At 54.5% G+C, this 14,308-nt stretch overlaps 1 protein-coding gene across 10 annotated transcripts in view; it reads left to right on the top strand.

Annotated features, from left to right (window-relative positions):
• The window catches only part of Cacna1g (calcium voltage-gated channel subunit alpha1 G), a 64,401-nt gene that overhangs the window by 22,058 nt on the left and 28,035 nt on the right, over positions 1-14,308 (top strand). For 5 of the 10 annotated variants that reach the window (XM_046420549.2, XM_058571515.1, XM_046420551.2 and 2 more), the window contains 7 exons: positions 6,976-7,127; positions 7,884-8,069; positions 8,163-8,277; positions 8,359-8,514; positions 11,416-11,484; positions 12,955-13,039; positions 13,124-13,317. In XM_046420549.2, coding sequence (XP_046276505.1) covers positions 6,976-7,127; positions 7,884-8,069; positions 8,163-8,277; positions 8,359-8,514; positions 11,416-11,484; positions 12,955-13,039; positions 13,124-13,317 — 957 coding nt within the window. The remainder of the gene's footprint in view (positions 1-6,975; positions 7,128-7,883; positions 8,070-8,162; positions 8,278-8,358; positions 8,515-11,415; positions 11,485-12,954; positions 13,040-13,123; positions 13,318-14,308) is intronic. The other 5 variants (XM_058571517.1, XM_058571516.1, XM_046420552.2 and 2 more) reach the window with 1 other exon arrangement.

Below are 14,308 nucleotides of genomic sequence, written 5' to 3'. Positions count from 1 at the left end.
AAGAAGCATGGGTTCTAGTGGAAAAGTCTGTCTTTTCCGTGGACCACTAGTGCCAAATGCCATAAAAGGCACTCTGGGGATGGAGGAGAGGTGCTCACCCCCAGGTGAGGGATTTGAAATGTCTTTGTGAAGGAGGTGGCTTTCGAGGGAGGGCTGGAAGGATGAGTGGAATTGATAGCTGGGGGCAGGAACAGAGAGGTCTAAGTGGAAGGATGAGGGGATCTTCTAGAAGCCTGACCGATAAAAGCACCGGGTGACTTGGCAAGAGGGGTAGGGGTGACAGTGGCGTGAGTCCAGCCTAGCAGTTGAAGGAAGCCAGAGCTTCCAGTAGGTGCAAGCTGCATTGGGGAGGGGCTGGGGACTATTTCTACTGTTGAGATCAGAGGCAGCGAGGGCCCTAAGGAGAATGAGGGGGTGAAGAGGCCAGCAGTCCCACTGGCAGGCTCTGGGGGCCTGGGTAGCTGACTGTCAGGGAAGGAGGAAGGGCAAGCCTGAGTCCTAGATAACCCCCAAGTTCCAGTTCAGAATATCCAGGAATGGCGAAGGCAGGAAGCTGGGGGCCAGAGCAGGTTTGGAAGAAGAGGTGAGAGGGTTTGTTTTGGAAGTGCTGAGTTTGAGATGGCTGTGGGCCATGCTGGGAGGGATATCAGGCAGGCCTTGGCTCTCTGGATGAGAAGCCTGGGGGTTTGGAGGGAGATTGTTTAGTGTCCTCTACACCCCAGTGACAGCTGGAGAGTTGGGAGTGGGGGTGATGGGGGAGGGAGGGTGCCAAGCGAGGGGTGGGGGGGAGAACAGGCTCAGACTAAGCCCTGTGGAATGTTGGCCCAAGGGGAGAGCACAGGGAGAAGAGCCCCAGGAGAGGCAGGAGGTGGCTGCACAGGGTCAGGGAAGCCAGGGGAGGCCAGACACAATGAAGGAGGGGCTGGCACAGACAGATACTGTTAAGGTGTCCACTAAGAGGAGGGCAGAAAAGATGGCCTCTGGAGAGAGCTGGCATGATGGGGCCCACAGTTCAGGGGTGTCCGGGCCTGGACTCATGCAGGAGGTTTCTGCATTTCAGCAGAAAGGAAGGAGGGTGGAGAAGTGGGGGTTAACTGATGGGAGGGGAACTTGGGGGGCAGAAGATCAGATTCTGAGTGTAGAGGGGCAGCTCCCTTCCAGGAGAGGATTCAAGTCTCAGAGCAATGGAGCAAGAGACACGGTGGGTGGAGGCTGGGGCCTGGGAAATGGGGAAGGTTTGAGGCAGCTCCAGGGGGACAGAAATGGAGACCCGGAAAGGTGGGAGAACAGAGAACTGAGTGCAGGCATAAAGCAGCCCTGGGGCCACCCAGCAGGCTTCGCCTGTCCAGTCAGCAGAGCATCATTTGCGACTTGTATAGCCATGCTCAGCAGTTCTAGAGCTGCAGTAGGGAAGCCGTAGGCGGAGGGACTTACCTGGCCCTCTGAAGTCTGCGCCGAGGGCAGCCTTTAGATTGTCCACCATAGGCTCTAGTTTAGAGGTCGTCCAGGTTGGTGCAGGACAAGGCTAAGTAGCAGGGCCTTGGGCTGGCTGTCTGGAGGCTGAGCCAGACCCTGGGACAGTGTGCCTACCTGGCTTATGTGTTAACTAGGAGAGCCTTTGGGGTCCTGGGAGATGATGGGGAGGGGTTAAAGCCAGCCCTCAGCATTGCCCCTGGTTAGGAGTCACTGGGGGCACAGTGACATTGAATGGGGCACAGTGGGTATGAGGGTACTAGAGGAGGTGTCTCAGAGAGGCCAGGTTCAAAGCCGAGGGGGAAAGAGCAAGGCAACGATCTGCAGGATGAGACCTGAGAGACCCTCTGGGAACCTCCTGCCACCCAGGTGTCCCTGACTTCCCACACCTCCTTGAAGGCTCTCCTCCTGCTTACTCAGTGACTCTCACCCCATCACTGCAGCCCATCTGGACCCCCTCTGCTGGGGGTGGGGCAAAGTGGGCAGCAGGGCCATCAGAAGCAGAGGTGAGGTGAGGTGAGCCGTGGGGAGCAGAGATTTCGGGCTCAGTGGAGCAGGTGGAGCTGACAAGATGGGAGATGGAGGTGGCACTTGAGCAGGGGCAGGGTGCCTTGTCCCTGCCCTCTCCCCAGCTCTAGCAAGGCTTGTTTACCCCCTTATGCTTTTCTGTGAAAGGCACATCACTGTCATCCAGAGCTGGTTCTCAGCCTCCTGCCTAGACCGCTGCAGTGTCCCCTAATTGGTCCTCATCTCTCCCCTCCAAGCCATGCGCATGCTGCCACCACTGCGGCCAGATTAATCTTCTTAATGCCAGGCTTTGCACATCTCCAACCCCCCCACCCGGCACCCTGAGCCTCAATGGTGGGACTGTGGGTAGCAGAGGCAAGTCCAGCCCGAGTCAGGGAGCAAGGCCGTTCTGTCTGGGCCCTGCCAGCCCTACATCCCTGTGCCCCACCAGCCCTTTTCACCTTCTGGCTGGGCAGACTGCTGGATCCTGGGTCCTGAGTCCTCCCTGCACACACCTCTTTCCCTGCTCCTTTGCCATGACTGCCCCCAGCTAGAGATGCCTTCATGGGCATCCTCCTGCCTCTTCCTCCCCACTGGCCCGCTGACCTCAGCTGCTCCAGGACTCCTGGTTTTAGATACTCTGTCCTGTCACATCTGAGGCCTGCTATGACTATCAGTGCCTGTGGGGCCACCGAAGCTTGGCCCCGGGGCTGCAAGTTTCACAGATCTTAACTGCCGTGCCCTGCAGACAGCCTCGTGGTGAGGTGGTGTTACTCTGTTTAACAGAAGAGGCCACTGGAGATCTTGGGACTTCCCAAGGTCACACAGGTGGAAATCTCAGACTTGGCAGGTCTCCTGTGTTCAGGTTCAAACCCACCTTTGTATTAAGAATGTTCTGCACACAGAGGACACTATAAAGGTTAACCAAAGGAGCTGCCGTGAGTCCAGGAGTGTCCTGGAGCTGGGAAGTACTGAGCACTTTTCCTGGGGCCACAGTTGCTACAAAGTGATAATCTGAGTGGAGGGTAGTTGGGGGGAGATGGAAGCAGGGGGTTTAGAGTGAGCACCAGTGCAGAGAAGCAGCCCGGGGCCTTGTGCAGAAGCTTAGGCTGCCTGGCCTCCACTGACCCAAGTGCCCAGTGGACCTCGACTTCTGTGAACAGTGGGAAGGACACCACCTAGACCCAAGAAAGGATTTTTGAAGCTGGAGAGAGTCAGGGAATGGAGGCTGGACTCAGATCCTCTTGTGTGCAGTAGTCTGCTGTGTGTGTGTGTGTGTGTGTGTGTGTGTGTGTATGGGGGGGTGTCTTGAAGGCAAAGGTGTGAAGAAAGTGCAAGAGATTCAGCTGAGTACCTTTTTAAGGGAGCCATGTCCCTCCATCAAGTTCCCATTCTTTTAGGAGCCTCAGTTTCCTGGGCTGTCAGAGAGGCTCACATCCCTCCCTCATTTGGTTGAGAGTGTGGAGGAAATTAAATCCTGGGAGGAAGGTCCTTAGCCCAGTGCAAACCATGGTGGGTACCAGCAGGAACTGACTCTGCCTCTGCCCCTTCCAGGCAGCAGTGGCTGTAATTATGGCTGTGGTCCCTGGGGCAACCATGTTGCTAAGATTGTGACTCTGTGTCCTGTCCTGCATTTGCAAAACGTTCCCAGTCTCCAATTTAGTAACTTGGACAGATCTGGCTGTCTGGGTGGGGGTTGGGGGCAGGCTTTTTTCCAATGGATCACTGGGTCCTAGAAAGGAAGCATCATAACCCTGAAGGGTGTGAGGGAGAAGGGGGCAGGGATGAGGGAATGTACCTGGCCCTCTCCCACCTGTCAGGAACCCCTGCTTCTCTAGAGCTGCTTTACCGGATCAGATAGGGGCTTCAGACTTTGTTGCCATCTTTCCCGGATGGGGACCAATGCTGCAGGCCCTAAGGGCTGCCCCACACCATCCTCAGTGAACCTGTCGGCAGCGTGCAGGTGAGCAAGGTGTACACTTGTCCACCAGCTGTCGGTGCCAACTACTGAGAGCCCCGTTGATAAGGTCAGAACAGGATGAGAATAACCTCTCTGCACACCAGACACAGTAGTAGTCTTTTTAAGATCCATTAAATGAGTAAATACATATCAAAAGCTGTGGTGTTTCCAGCTAATTTTAAAAAAAGTATTAATTTTTATTTTTAGTAGCTTTTTTGAAGTCTCTTACTCAAAATACTTGGGACCTGAAGTGTTTCGGATTTTGGATTTGGGAAGATTTGCATATATGTAATGAGACATCTTGAGGATGGGACCCATGTCTAAATACAAAAGTCATCTGTGTTTTGTATACATTGCCTGAAGGTAATTTTTATGTGTTATTTTTAGTGTGCCTGTGTTTTGACTCTGACCTGTCACATGAGGTCAAGTGGGAATTTTCCACTTATGATGTCATATTGGTGCCTAATAAATTTTGGATTTTCAGATTAGGATGCTCAAACTGTGGAATTTATATGACCTAAAATTAGGCGAGATATACTGCACCTAAATGTGGTACCTTAGCTGTGCTTTCACATCTACTTATTCTTTATTGCCAGGGGGAGTATGAGGGATTGAACCCAGGGGCACTTAACCACTAAGTCACCTCTCCAGTCCTTTATATTTTTTGATTCTGAGACAGTGTCTCACTAAGTTGCTTAAGGTCTTACTAAGTTGATGAGGCTGCTCTAAGTGATCCTCCAACCTCTGAGTCCCATGTTGCTTGGATTACAGGCGAGTGCCACCAAAAGCAGCTCAGCTTGTTCTGTATTCATTCATCTCTGTTGATTCAAAATATAATTAAACATTAGAAGATGCATTATCTATGCAGTCCATCTGTGTCTGGATTCACAGGCCCCTCACTGTCCCTGTGGTTTGGGTCTGAATCCTGGCTATATAGTGTTATTGGGGTCAGGGTGGTGTGGAGTCAGGCCCTATCCCGGGCTCTTCCTGCTCTGTGATTTCAAACCAGTCATCCATCATCCCTTGAACTCTTCTGCTCGTCTGTAACAGCAGAGCAGGGCTGTTGTATAGAAGGCATGAGGTGAAGCAGGTGGTGAGCCACGGACCTGGGAAGCATCACACCTGTGTGGTTTGTGCTCATTATTCTTATCCAGTCCAAGACTGGGCAGGCAGCAGAGTGACAGATCCACTGACCACCACGTCCTGGCAGACTGGACTTGGGAGTGCAGCAGGAGGATCCACATAGTCAGAAGCGATCTGAGCTCTGGGCTTTATCTTTACTAACACTGGCCATTTCCCTGCCTCCTACACTGTGCTCACACTGGAGGGACTAAAGGTCTTGTCTCTATGTGACCCCCATTAAGTAGGTCAGGTGGCAATGCCCCTTCTGCCCCCACTCAGTCTGCAGAGCAAAGACTTCTCGAGATCTGCCGGAGCAGCGGGCTCTGTGCCACAGCAGCTCCAACTGTGGCCACTCACCCTCTGGTCAGCTGGCTCTCTTCCCACCATGCTGACCCTAGCCCTGCCCCCAAGCCTGCCTTTGGACAGAATCCTGTGCATAGGTTGAAAGCGTGTCTTTTTCTGATAGTCATGGCCCCGAGGCCTCCAGTGCCCTTCATCTGCTAGTGAGAAGCCCCTTCCTTCCAGCTCTCCCAGGTTGGCCACACAGATTGGGGCCATTAGGATACATTTGGTGATGCTCAGGAACTGGCTTCATGCTTGGGCGGCCAGACGAGGCAGCTGGGTAAGCAGGAGGAGGTGTCTGATGGAAGGAGGGCCTCGTGTGCCTCTTTCAGTAACTTGGGCTCTTTGAGGAGCTACTATTGGGCTTTTCTTTTATCTTTAACCTGTCAGGTGGGCAGTGGGCTGCCCTAGGCCAGCCATATCTCTGCCCTCATCCCAATTATGCTCCTCTCCTACCCCCAACTGGAACTGGGCTCCTGTCCTCCCCTCACCCTTTGGAGTTCAAGTGCTGCCACCCACCTGACTCGGCCTTTTCCAGTGTGTTCACCCTTTACCTTCTCTCCCCTGAACTCCTGGATTTATTCTGGCACTGAGGTGGGGTCTGAGGCCACTTGTGGTTGGTTATTTGATTGTTTAGCGTGTGTACGTCTTGGTTCCAGCTAGTCACTGAGCTCCTGGGAGGCAGGAGAGTGGCCAGCGTGTTTTTACATCTCTCTCAAAGCCTGGAGCCTTGCTAGGCATTTAGTAGGCACTCTTTATGGAAAAAGATGTGATTAGTGAGCTAGAATGGCCGGCAAGAAGCGTTTGTCATTTGCTCTTCTGAGGACCTCTCTACGGTGTATCGTAGGTTTGGTCCCAAACCCAGACTCTGGAATTACCTCCAGTGTTTTGGCCAGAGAGGTTGAGGATCTTGCTGAAGGTAGCATAGTGACAAGAATAGGCTAAGAATTATCCCGGGAGTCCTGGAGCCTTCCTGTCCAGGAGGAGGCTCCTTTCTGCCCATCAACGGGCGCATGATGGGGAGTCTGTGCGTTCGTGTTTGCGGGCGTGTGTGGGGAAGGAGGCAAGCGTAGCCAACGGCTGTCAACAGGCGGCTGCCAAGTCCACGGAGTGGTTGTGGAACACATGTGACTGCATGTGGGGCTGTGTGACTGGGTGTGCATGTGAAGCTTGTGGCCTAGCCATCTGATATCAGCTGGAATCACTGCCCTGCTGTCCTGGGCTACTCTCCTGGTCTGGCAGTCCAGGACAGAATCCAGGAGCTCCCAGGGGAGGTAGAGCGGAACCCACACATAGGCCCCCAATAGACCTGTGGCCCCAGAACCTGAGACTCAGCCCTGGAGAGTAGCTGGGGGTTGTGGGTTTCATGTGACCTTTTCCTGGGGTGATTGCTCTTAAGTGCATTTCCTCTTGGTCCCTCCAAGGGTTCTCCCCATGAGCCAGGGCATCCAAAACCCCCTACTCTCCAAGGTTGCTGTTGTTGCTCCCCCTCCCTGGGGCCCCATATTCAGGAGGACTGGGACGCAGGGCTCAGGGACAAGCCTGCTGCTTCATGCCCCCCTGCCCTCCAGCCCGAGGAGCTCACCAACGCGCTGGAAATCAGCAACATCGTCTTCACCAGCCTCTTTGCCCTGGAGATGCTGCTGAAGCTGCTCGTGTATGGTCCCTTTGGCTACATCAAGAACCCCTACAACATCTTTGATGGTGTCATCGTCGTCATCAGGTATGACTGCCCCCTACTGTCTCTTGCTAGAAGAATGCCAGCAAGGTGGCTTGGGGTGAAGGACCATGCATCTTGTTCTTCTGGGGTGGAAGGAGTCTGGAGTCAGGCCCTATTGACCCCCAGGCCTTGCCACTCCCTCCGGGCAGGGGACTCTGGTCTCCACACTCTGCTCCACATCTTGCTCTCCTGAAACTGGGGTTCATGGGCTCCATTCTCCTCTCTTGTCCTCAACCCTACTTAGGCCTGGGGTGGGTGCAGATTGGGGAGTTGTCTTTGGTGAGAAGCTGGAAGCGGAGTGAGGCCCAGCCTGCTGTCCCTGCCTGCAAAGTGCTTGGAAACCAGCTCAGACACCAGCGACTTGCTTTAGGGTTTTCAAGACCTTGGGAAAGTATTCCAGCCCCCCAGGCCCAGGGCCAGGAGAACTGCTTTATTGCTTTTTGGAATTGGCTTTAGATTTCATTAAAAGGGAACAAAGCAAATATTCCATAACTCGAAGCAATTGCATTGGCCAGATTTAGGGAGAGGGCTGCCTGATGCCAGGAGGTGATATTGGCCTGGGGAGGGTGGAGGGGGCTGGGTCCATTACCTGGATCCTGACCACCTTGGGGGCTTCTGCCTGGAGGCCAGAGGGCCCATCCATGCCCCTTCTCTCACTCTGGACTGGCCGATTCTCTCACATGTGCTGGATCTCTGAAAGGGAGGGCAGGAGACAAAGGTACTATGGCTTAATCTACCTGCCTCACCTCTCCCCCGCAGTGTGTGGGAGATTGTGGGCCAGCAGGGGGGCGGCCTGTCGGTGCTGCGGACTTTCCGCCTGATGCGGGTGCTGAAGCTGGTGCGCTTCCTGCCTGCGCTGCAGCGGCAGCTCGTGGTGCTCATGAAGACCATGGACAACGTGGCCACCTTCTGCATGCTGCTCATGCTTTTCATCTTCATCTTCAGGTGAGCATTGGCTAGCAGGCCAGATGTGGGGCTGGAGGCCTAGGGCGGGGAGTGCTGGGCCCTGACCCTGTCTGTGGCTCCCTGTGTCCTCAGCATCCTGGGCATGCATCTCTTTGGCTGCAAGTTTGCATCTGAGCGGGATGGGGACACGCTACCAGACCGGAAGAATTTTGACTCCCTGCTCTGGGCCATCGTCACCGTCTTTCAGGTGCGAGGGTCACAAGACAGGGGGTGAGCAGAGGAGGTTGGGTGCCTGGTCAAAGCCCTGACTCCTGCCCTCTGCCCACAGATCCTGACCCAGGAGGACTGGAACAAAGTCCTGTACAACGGCATGGCCTCTACGTCATCCTGGGCCGCCCTTTACTTCATTGCACTCATGACCTTTGGCAACTACGTGCTCTTTAATCTGCTTGTCGCCATTTTAGTGGAAGGCTTCCAGGCAGAGGTAACCCCCTGCCCATCTCATCTTGCCCAGGGCAGTTGTATTTCCAGGAGGAATGACTGCCTGTCTTGAGCCTTCCTCCCCCTTCTGCTGTAGACTGTGAGGTCTTGGGAGGTCTTTCAGGCAGCACCCCAGACTAAGCCAGGGCCTGGGGAGTGGCTGGAGGGAGGTGCTGGGGGTCACTCAGTTCTCATGTGGAAGATGGTATAGTTGGATGGGGTCCCTGGGTTATAGGTTAGTGACCTGTGGGCTTCTCTCTCCACCAGCTAGACCCTTCCCCAGCAGGTCAAATGAGCCAGGGTTGGCCCACGGTGCAGCTGGACCCTAAGCACAGTGCTCTATGGGACATCTGGGAGAGGGGACAATTTCGGGGTTGGGGGTGGGAGGCTTGCGTGCAAGTAATCTGAGCTCAGGCTGAGCTGATGAAGATGCCACCAGAGCCCGGGCAGGGCTGAGCTGCCCAGGGTGAGAAATGAGCCCAATTAGCTGCGGGCATGGCAGAGATGAGCGTCCTATTTCCAGCCCAGACTCCATCACCTTCGTCACAGGCAGCGTCATCAATTAATATTGATTTACATTGATCCTGCCCTGGCTGTGCCAGGGTGCAGTGTCTGCCCCAAGGACTGCATCCCCTCCTTGCCCTCAGCTCTGCCTCCCTTCCCAGCTAAGCCCCCAGGCCTAGCCCATCACCCTAGCACCTCAAACAGGGCAAGTTGGCCCAACCTAGAAATGCTCCAGGTTGGGCCTGGAGAAGCTCTTGGTCCAGTTCTCTCCGGGTGACCCGGATGAAAACTCCCGCTGCGGCCTGGTCTATAAATACCCAGCACACGGTGGAAAAACAAAAATCTATTTTCCGACTCTTTCCCAGCCTTGCAAGGGAGGGCTGTTCCCCGTGGGCCAGGCCAGGCTGGTGGGGTGCGGGTTCATCTGTCCCACACTGGCCTTTTCTCCCCGCTTCCGTTTTAATTCTGTAGTTACCCATTATCGCATTTCCTCCCTGCTGGGTGGCAGAGGGCAGCCTATGGAGGAGGCTTTGGTGGTGGCTGGGCTTCTTGCAGGGAGGGAGGGCCATTGGTGCTCTCCCTGGAATGGGGTGCTTCTTTGGGGTTTCCCTGAAGAGTTGAGGGTGCCACGGGGTTCCCTTAAGAGTCAGAGTGTCTATAGTTCCACTCTGGGTCATCGCTCGGGGCCTGCAGGAGGAGAAGCTGAGTAGGGACTGGTCCCTTTATCCCCTTACAAGCGGCAGCTCCCGACGGCTAAGCCTCTCTAGAAAAATTTCTGTGGAACTCTGTGAAGGGAAATGGAAGGTACCTGAAGCCTGTTCCTGTCCTCACTGCCCTCCAGCTGGCATGGCAGTCCTGGGGTGCCCAGTGCAGACAGCCCCCTCCCCACTGCTCAGCCTTTCTTAGCACCTTGTTAAATCGAGTGCAGCTGAGCTGGCTTGGTTGCTAGGCAGCAGTGATGTCTGAGTGTGGGAATGGAGCTGCTTGGCCCTTGTGCCTGGCCTGGTCACCCTGGCCCTGCTGGGCACTTGTGAACTGCTCCAGTATGGGGGGCTGACAAGGGCCCCTGGGAGCCACAGCCTCCTCAACTTTCAGAATAAAAATGCCCTTTCCTGGAGGGTGCCACCTCAACATGGTGACTTGGGCTGTGATGCTGCAGCTGTGGGATGGGGTGGAGGAGCCTTTTGAGATCCTCCCTGGAGGTGAACAGCAGCTGTGGTCCTGAGTGCCTCTGTGAGGTCCTGAAGTGCGCAAGTGAGGGCCTGGACCTCCTGTTCCATTGTCCTGCCTGTGGTACCATGGGTGAGGGCTGTCTGTCAATGCCAGAGACCTGGACACCTCCACGGCCACCTGCCCTCTTTGGTCTGGGGTTTCAGGAGTCCCCACGGTCTGGCAGGGGAGGCAGGTTTGCTTTTGTGATATTCTGGAATTTTATTTTGGTTTGTTTTTACAAATAAGACAACCTTCCTCAGTGGAGGGGGTGGCTGCTCCCATTTTGGTGGACTTCATCAGCAGGAGACCTCAAGGGTAGCTCCCCTGCTTGCCTTGCCACCGAGCCAAGAGGTGGGGAGGAGGTGGCACTGGGGATAGAGCCTGCTTGGCTGTTGATTTTCTGACTCGCAGGGGGGCAGTGCCCTGAATTTCTGTATATTTATCATCAACACACTTAATTAAATGAACAGGCAGCAGGCCCTGTGTGTGGCCATTAATTGGTACCAAACAACATCATAGCCATCATCCCAGTGTTAACTTGTCACATCCCATCCCACACAGAGCAGTTGGATTCATTCTGATGTGAAGGGACTTGGACCCAGAGTCTGAGAAATTATGAGGCCTGATTTTGCTCCTCATCGAGGCCCAGTCTGAGGCTTTTGCCCTTTTCTCCTTCCTATCCTCCCTGCCCTTCGCCCTGTCGGCTGCCCCAGAGCCAGGGAGAGCGGGATGTGCGGGTTCACAGCCCACACCCCCTTCTTACTATGCATGATTCAAGCCATTTTCTTAACTTCTCCTGACCTCAGGTGTTGGCCCTGTAAGATGGTCGTAGTGGCATCACTTCCTGTCTGTCAGGGAAGCAAGCTGTGCTAATGGGCAGTTTTGCTCTGCCCAGCACACTCTCTGTGCATGGTAGCTAATTACTGAGGGCTTGATCCTTCCCTGCCCTGGACCCCATCTTCGTGGCCTCTGCCCTCACCTTTCAGATTCATTCTGGCCTGGGGGCCTGTGGTTGAATTCTGGAAGGCTGTCCTGTCCCACCCGCCACTCCCCACCCTGTGTCTCTCATTTCCCCTGCTGTGGGGTGTGCAGCCTCCTCTTCTTCCTCCTCTTTGGACACTGCTGATATTTGAAGGCTCACTCGAGCCTGTGACCAGCAGCCCTCCCCTGCCTCCCCCTCTCCCTGTAGGAAATCAGCAAACGGGAAGATGCGAGTGGACAGTTAAGCTGTATTCAGCTGCCTGTCGACTCCCAGGGGGTAGGTACGCGATCATGAGTTGGCATGCCCCTGCGCCCGTGCCCCCTCCACTGCAACTCCGTGTCTCTGTGCTCGTGTTCACGCTCAACTGCTGTGCAACCTGTGGTAGATGTGGTGGTCATTGGTGTTGTGAGGTTTGCTTTGATTTTAAGTCCCTTCCCCTTGAGGACATGGAAGGGAGGCTCCTCCTTGCCTCTGTCCCCATCAACCTGCAAAGGGCATGTTCCTGTCCCTGCCAGGCCTCTGGATGGACTGGAGAAGGAAGGGACTTAGAATCCTCTGTGTGCACGTGTGTGCGGCAGCCCGTGTGTGCGTCCTGGAGGAGTCCCAGATGTTCGGCTTCCGTGGAGTTGAGACCTGTGGCCACACATCATGCTTCCCCGTCTCTCTGCCCTTTATCCCCTTCCCTGGGACCCCATCGGAGACCCCACAAACTGCCTCAGCTCAGGACAAGTCCTTGAAGGATGTAGGAATGGGGCGTGGCACGTTCCCGAATGAACCAGAATTTCAGATTCCATCTCTGAATCTCTGGTCCCCTAATCACCCAGCCAGCTACCTCAGGCCATGTGTCTCCCCTGGCCCTGTGTTGAGCCTGTGCCCTGCCTTTTCCTGCACCAGAACTGGAATTTGGGGCAAAGTCAGGATTCCCATAGGACCCCATGGTGCTGCTCATCCCAAGCAGCCCCCTGGAGATCCCACTTGATAATTAAAGGCCTCGTTAGGGATATAAACTGAGTTAATGAAAATGATCCCCCGAGACACCAATTACCCAATATTTATGTCCTTATCAAAAGTAGCAATCAAGTATTTTTTAATAACTTCTTAAGGAGAAGTGTGTAATTACTGGGGAACCTACTGACCTGCTAGGAAGGAAGAAAAAACTATCCCAAAGATGACAGAAGTAAAAAAAAAATGGGGCCAGGGAGGGGCCCAGGGCTTGAAGAAGGTGGAGGGCAGGAGCAGAGGGACTGAAGTGGTGACCTGGGGATAAGCGGCTCTGACCTGGGTCTTTCAGTTTCCTGCCAGGGTCCTGGGGTCTGAGGCTCAGGGGAGGGGAGCCATGGAGAGAAGGCAAGAAGCTTCAAGTGGACTTTCAGGATTGAGGTTCTAGTGATCATTGTGCCCAGCTCCTCCAGCCTGTGTCACCCGCCCACCCAGCCACCCCTTCTCCCCGAAGCCAGACTTGGTGCCAGTCCAGTCAGGCTGGTAGTGCTGTGGGCTCAGGATAGCCGTGGCCTTTTTCACAGTGTGGCTGGTGGGAGGCAGAGTCATGGGAGCCCTGGGCCCGAGCCTGGGTGGTCTGGCCTGCACCGGTGCATGCCTCCTGTGTGGTTGCTGGTTCCTGTGGCCTATATATATATATATATATATATATATGTGGTGTATGTATGTGAAGAGAGGGAGACCTTGGTCCATCCCGATGACCTCTGCCTGGCCAGGGCCCTAATGGCCCACTGCTCCCCACCTTAGGGAGATGCCACCAAATCCGAGTCAGAGCCCGATTTCTTCTCACCCAGCGTGGATGGCGATGGGGACAGGAAGAAGCGCTTGGCCCGTGAGTACCTCTCCTGAGGGTGCAGCCCCTTGCTCTGGGGCAGCCCTGAGTGGACTCAGGCTCTCTCCCTCTCTCCCCCTGTAGTGGTGTCTCTGGGCGAGCACCCCGAACTGCAGAAGAGCCTGTTGCCGCCTCTCATCATCCACACAGCTGCCACACCCATGTCGCTGCCCAAGAGTTCCAGCACGGGCCTGGGCGAGGCACTGGGTCCCAGCTCCCGCCGCACCAGCAGCAGTGGGTCTGTGGAACCAGGGGCGGTCCACGAGATGAAGTCACCGGTAGGGAGCTCACGGGGTGCCCAGTGGTGGAGGTCCACGGAGGAAGAGAGAGTGGAGGAAGGGTCCAAGGGAACCGTTCCAGAGCCATGGGTCAGGCAAGGCCTGGGTGTGCCTAGATAAACCCCAGGGCAGTCAGGGCTGGCCGTGCAGACAAAGAGGGCTCCCTAGCTTTGGAGGCCAAAGAGCAGGGTGCTAATCCTGCCTCTTCAGTCCTCTCACTGAGTGACCTTGGCAAAACTCAACCTCTCTGAGCCTCTTCTGTAAAACGGGGGCAGATGCCGCTTCCTCCTTTCCTGCTTCCTTCATACCTTGTCAGAATAATCAAACCTTCACTTAGTTCCTGATTCTGTGCCAGACATTGCTCTAGACCCTGCTCAGAAGCCTCTAGGTGAAGTTAATCCTCACTCAGCCCTAGGAGGTGGGTCCCATCATTGTCCCCATTTTACAGCTGGGACCTGCCTCTCAGATGGCTGAAATGAGTGGCAGAATTATAGTCCTGGAGGCTGGTGCCAGAGCCCATGCTCTCACCATTGTTTTATTTTTAATTTTTAAGACTTTAATTTTAATTGACAAATTATGGGATGTACATATTGTTGTGACGTATTGATACATGTATACATTATGGAGTGATAATGTCACACTAGTTGACATCGTCCATCACCTCGTGTACTTTTGTGTGGTTATAAACGTCTAAAATCTACTCAGGCCATGTTTCTCCCCTGGCCCTGTGTTGAGCCTGTGCTCAGCAATTCTGAAAAATACACATGTCATTGTTAACTATAGTCACCATGTTATTGCAGTAAATCTCAAAAATGTATTCCTCCTGTCTAATTGAAACTCTGTACCTTTTTTTTTTTTGGGGGGGGGGGTACCAGGGATTGAACTCAGGGACACTTGACCCCTGAGCCACATACCCATTTTTTATTTAGAGATAGGATCTCGCTGAGTTGCTTAGCACCTTGCTTTTGCTGAGGCTGGCTTTGAACTCATG

This window comes from Marmota monax, unplaced genomic scaffold, assembly GCF_021218885.2.
Source record: "Marmota monax isolate L192 unplaced genomic scaffold, Marmota_monax_Labrador192_F-V1.1 WCK01_AAM20220418_F8-fsc00064, whole genome shotgun sequence".
Taxonomy (NCBI): domain Eukaryota; kingdom Metazoa; phylum Chordata; class Mammalia; order Rodentia; family Sciuridae; genus Marmota; species Marmota monax.
This window is presented reverse-complemented; position numbering and strand designations above follow the sequence as displayed.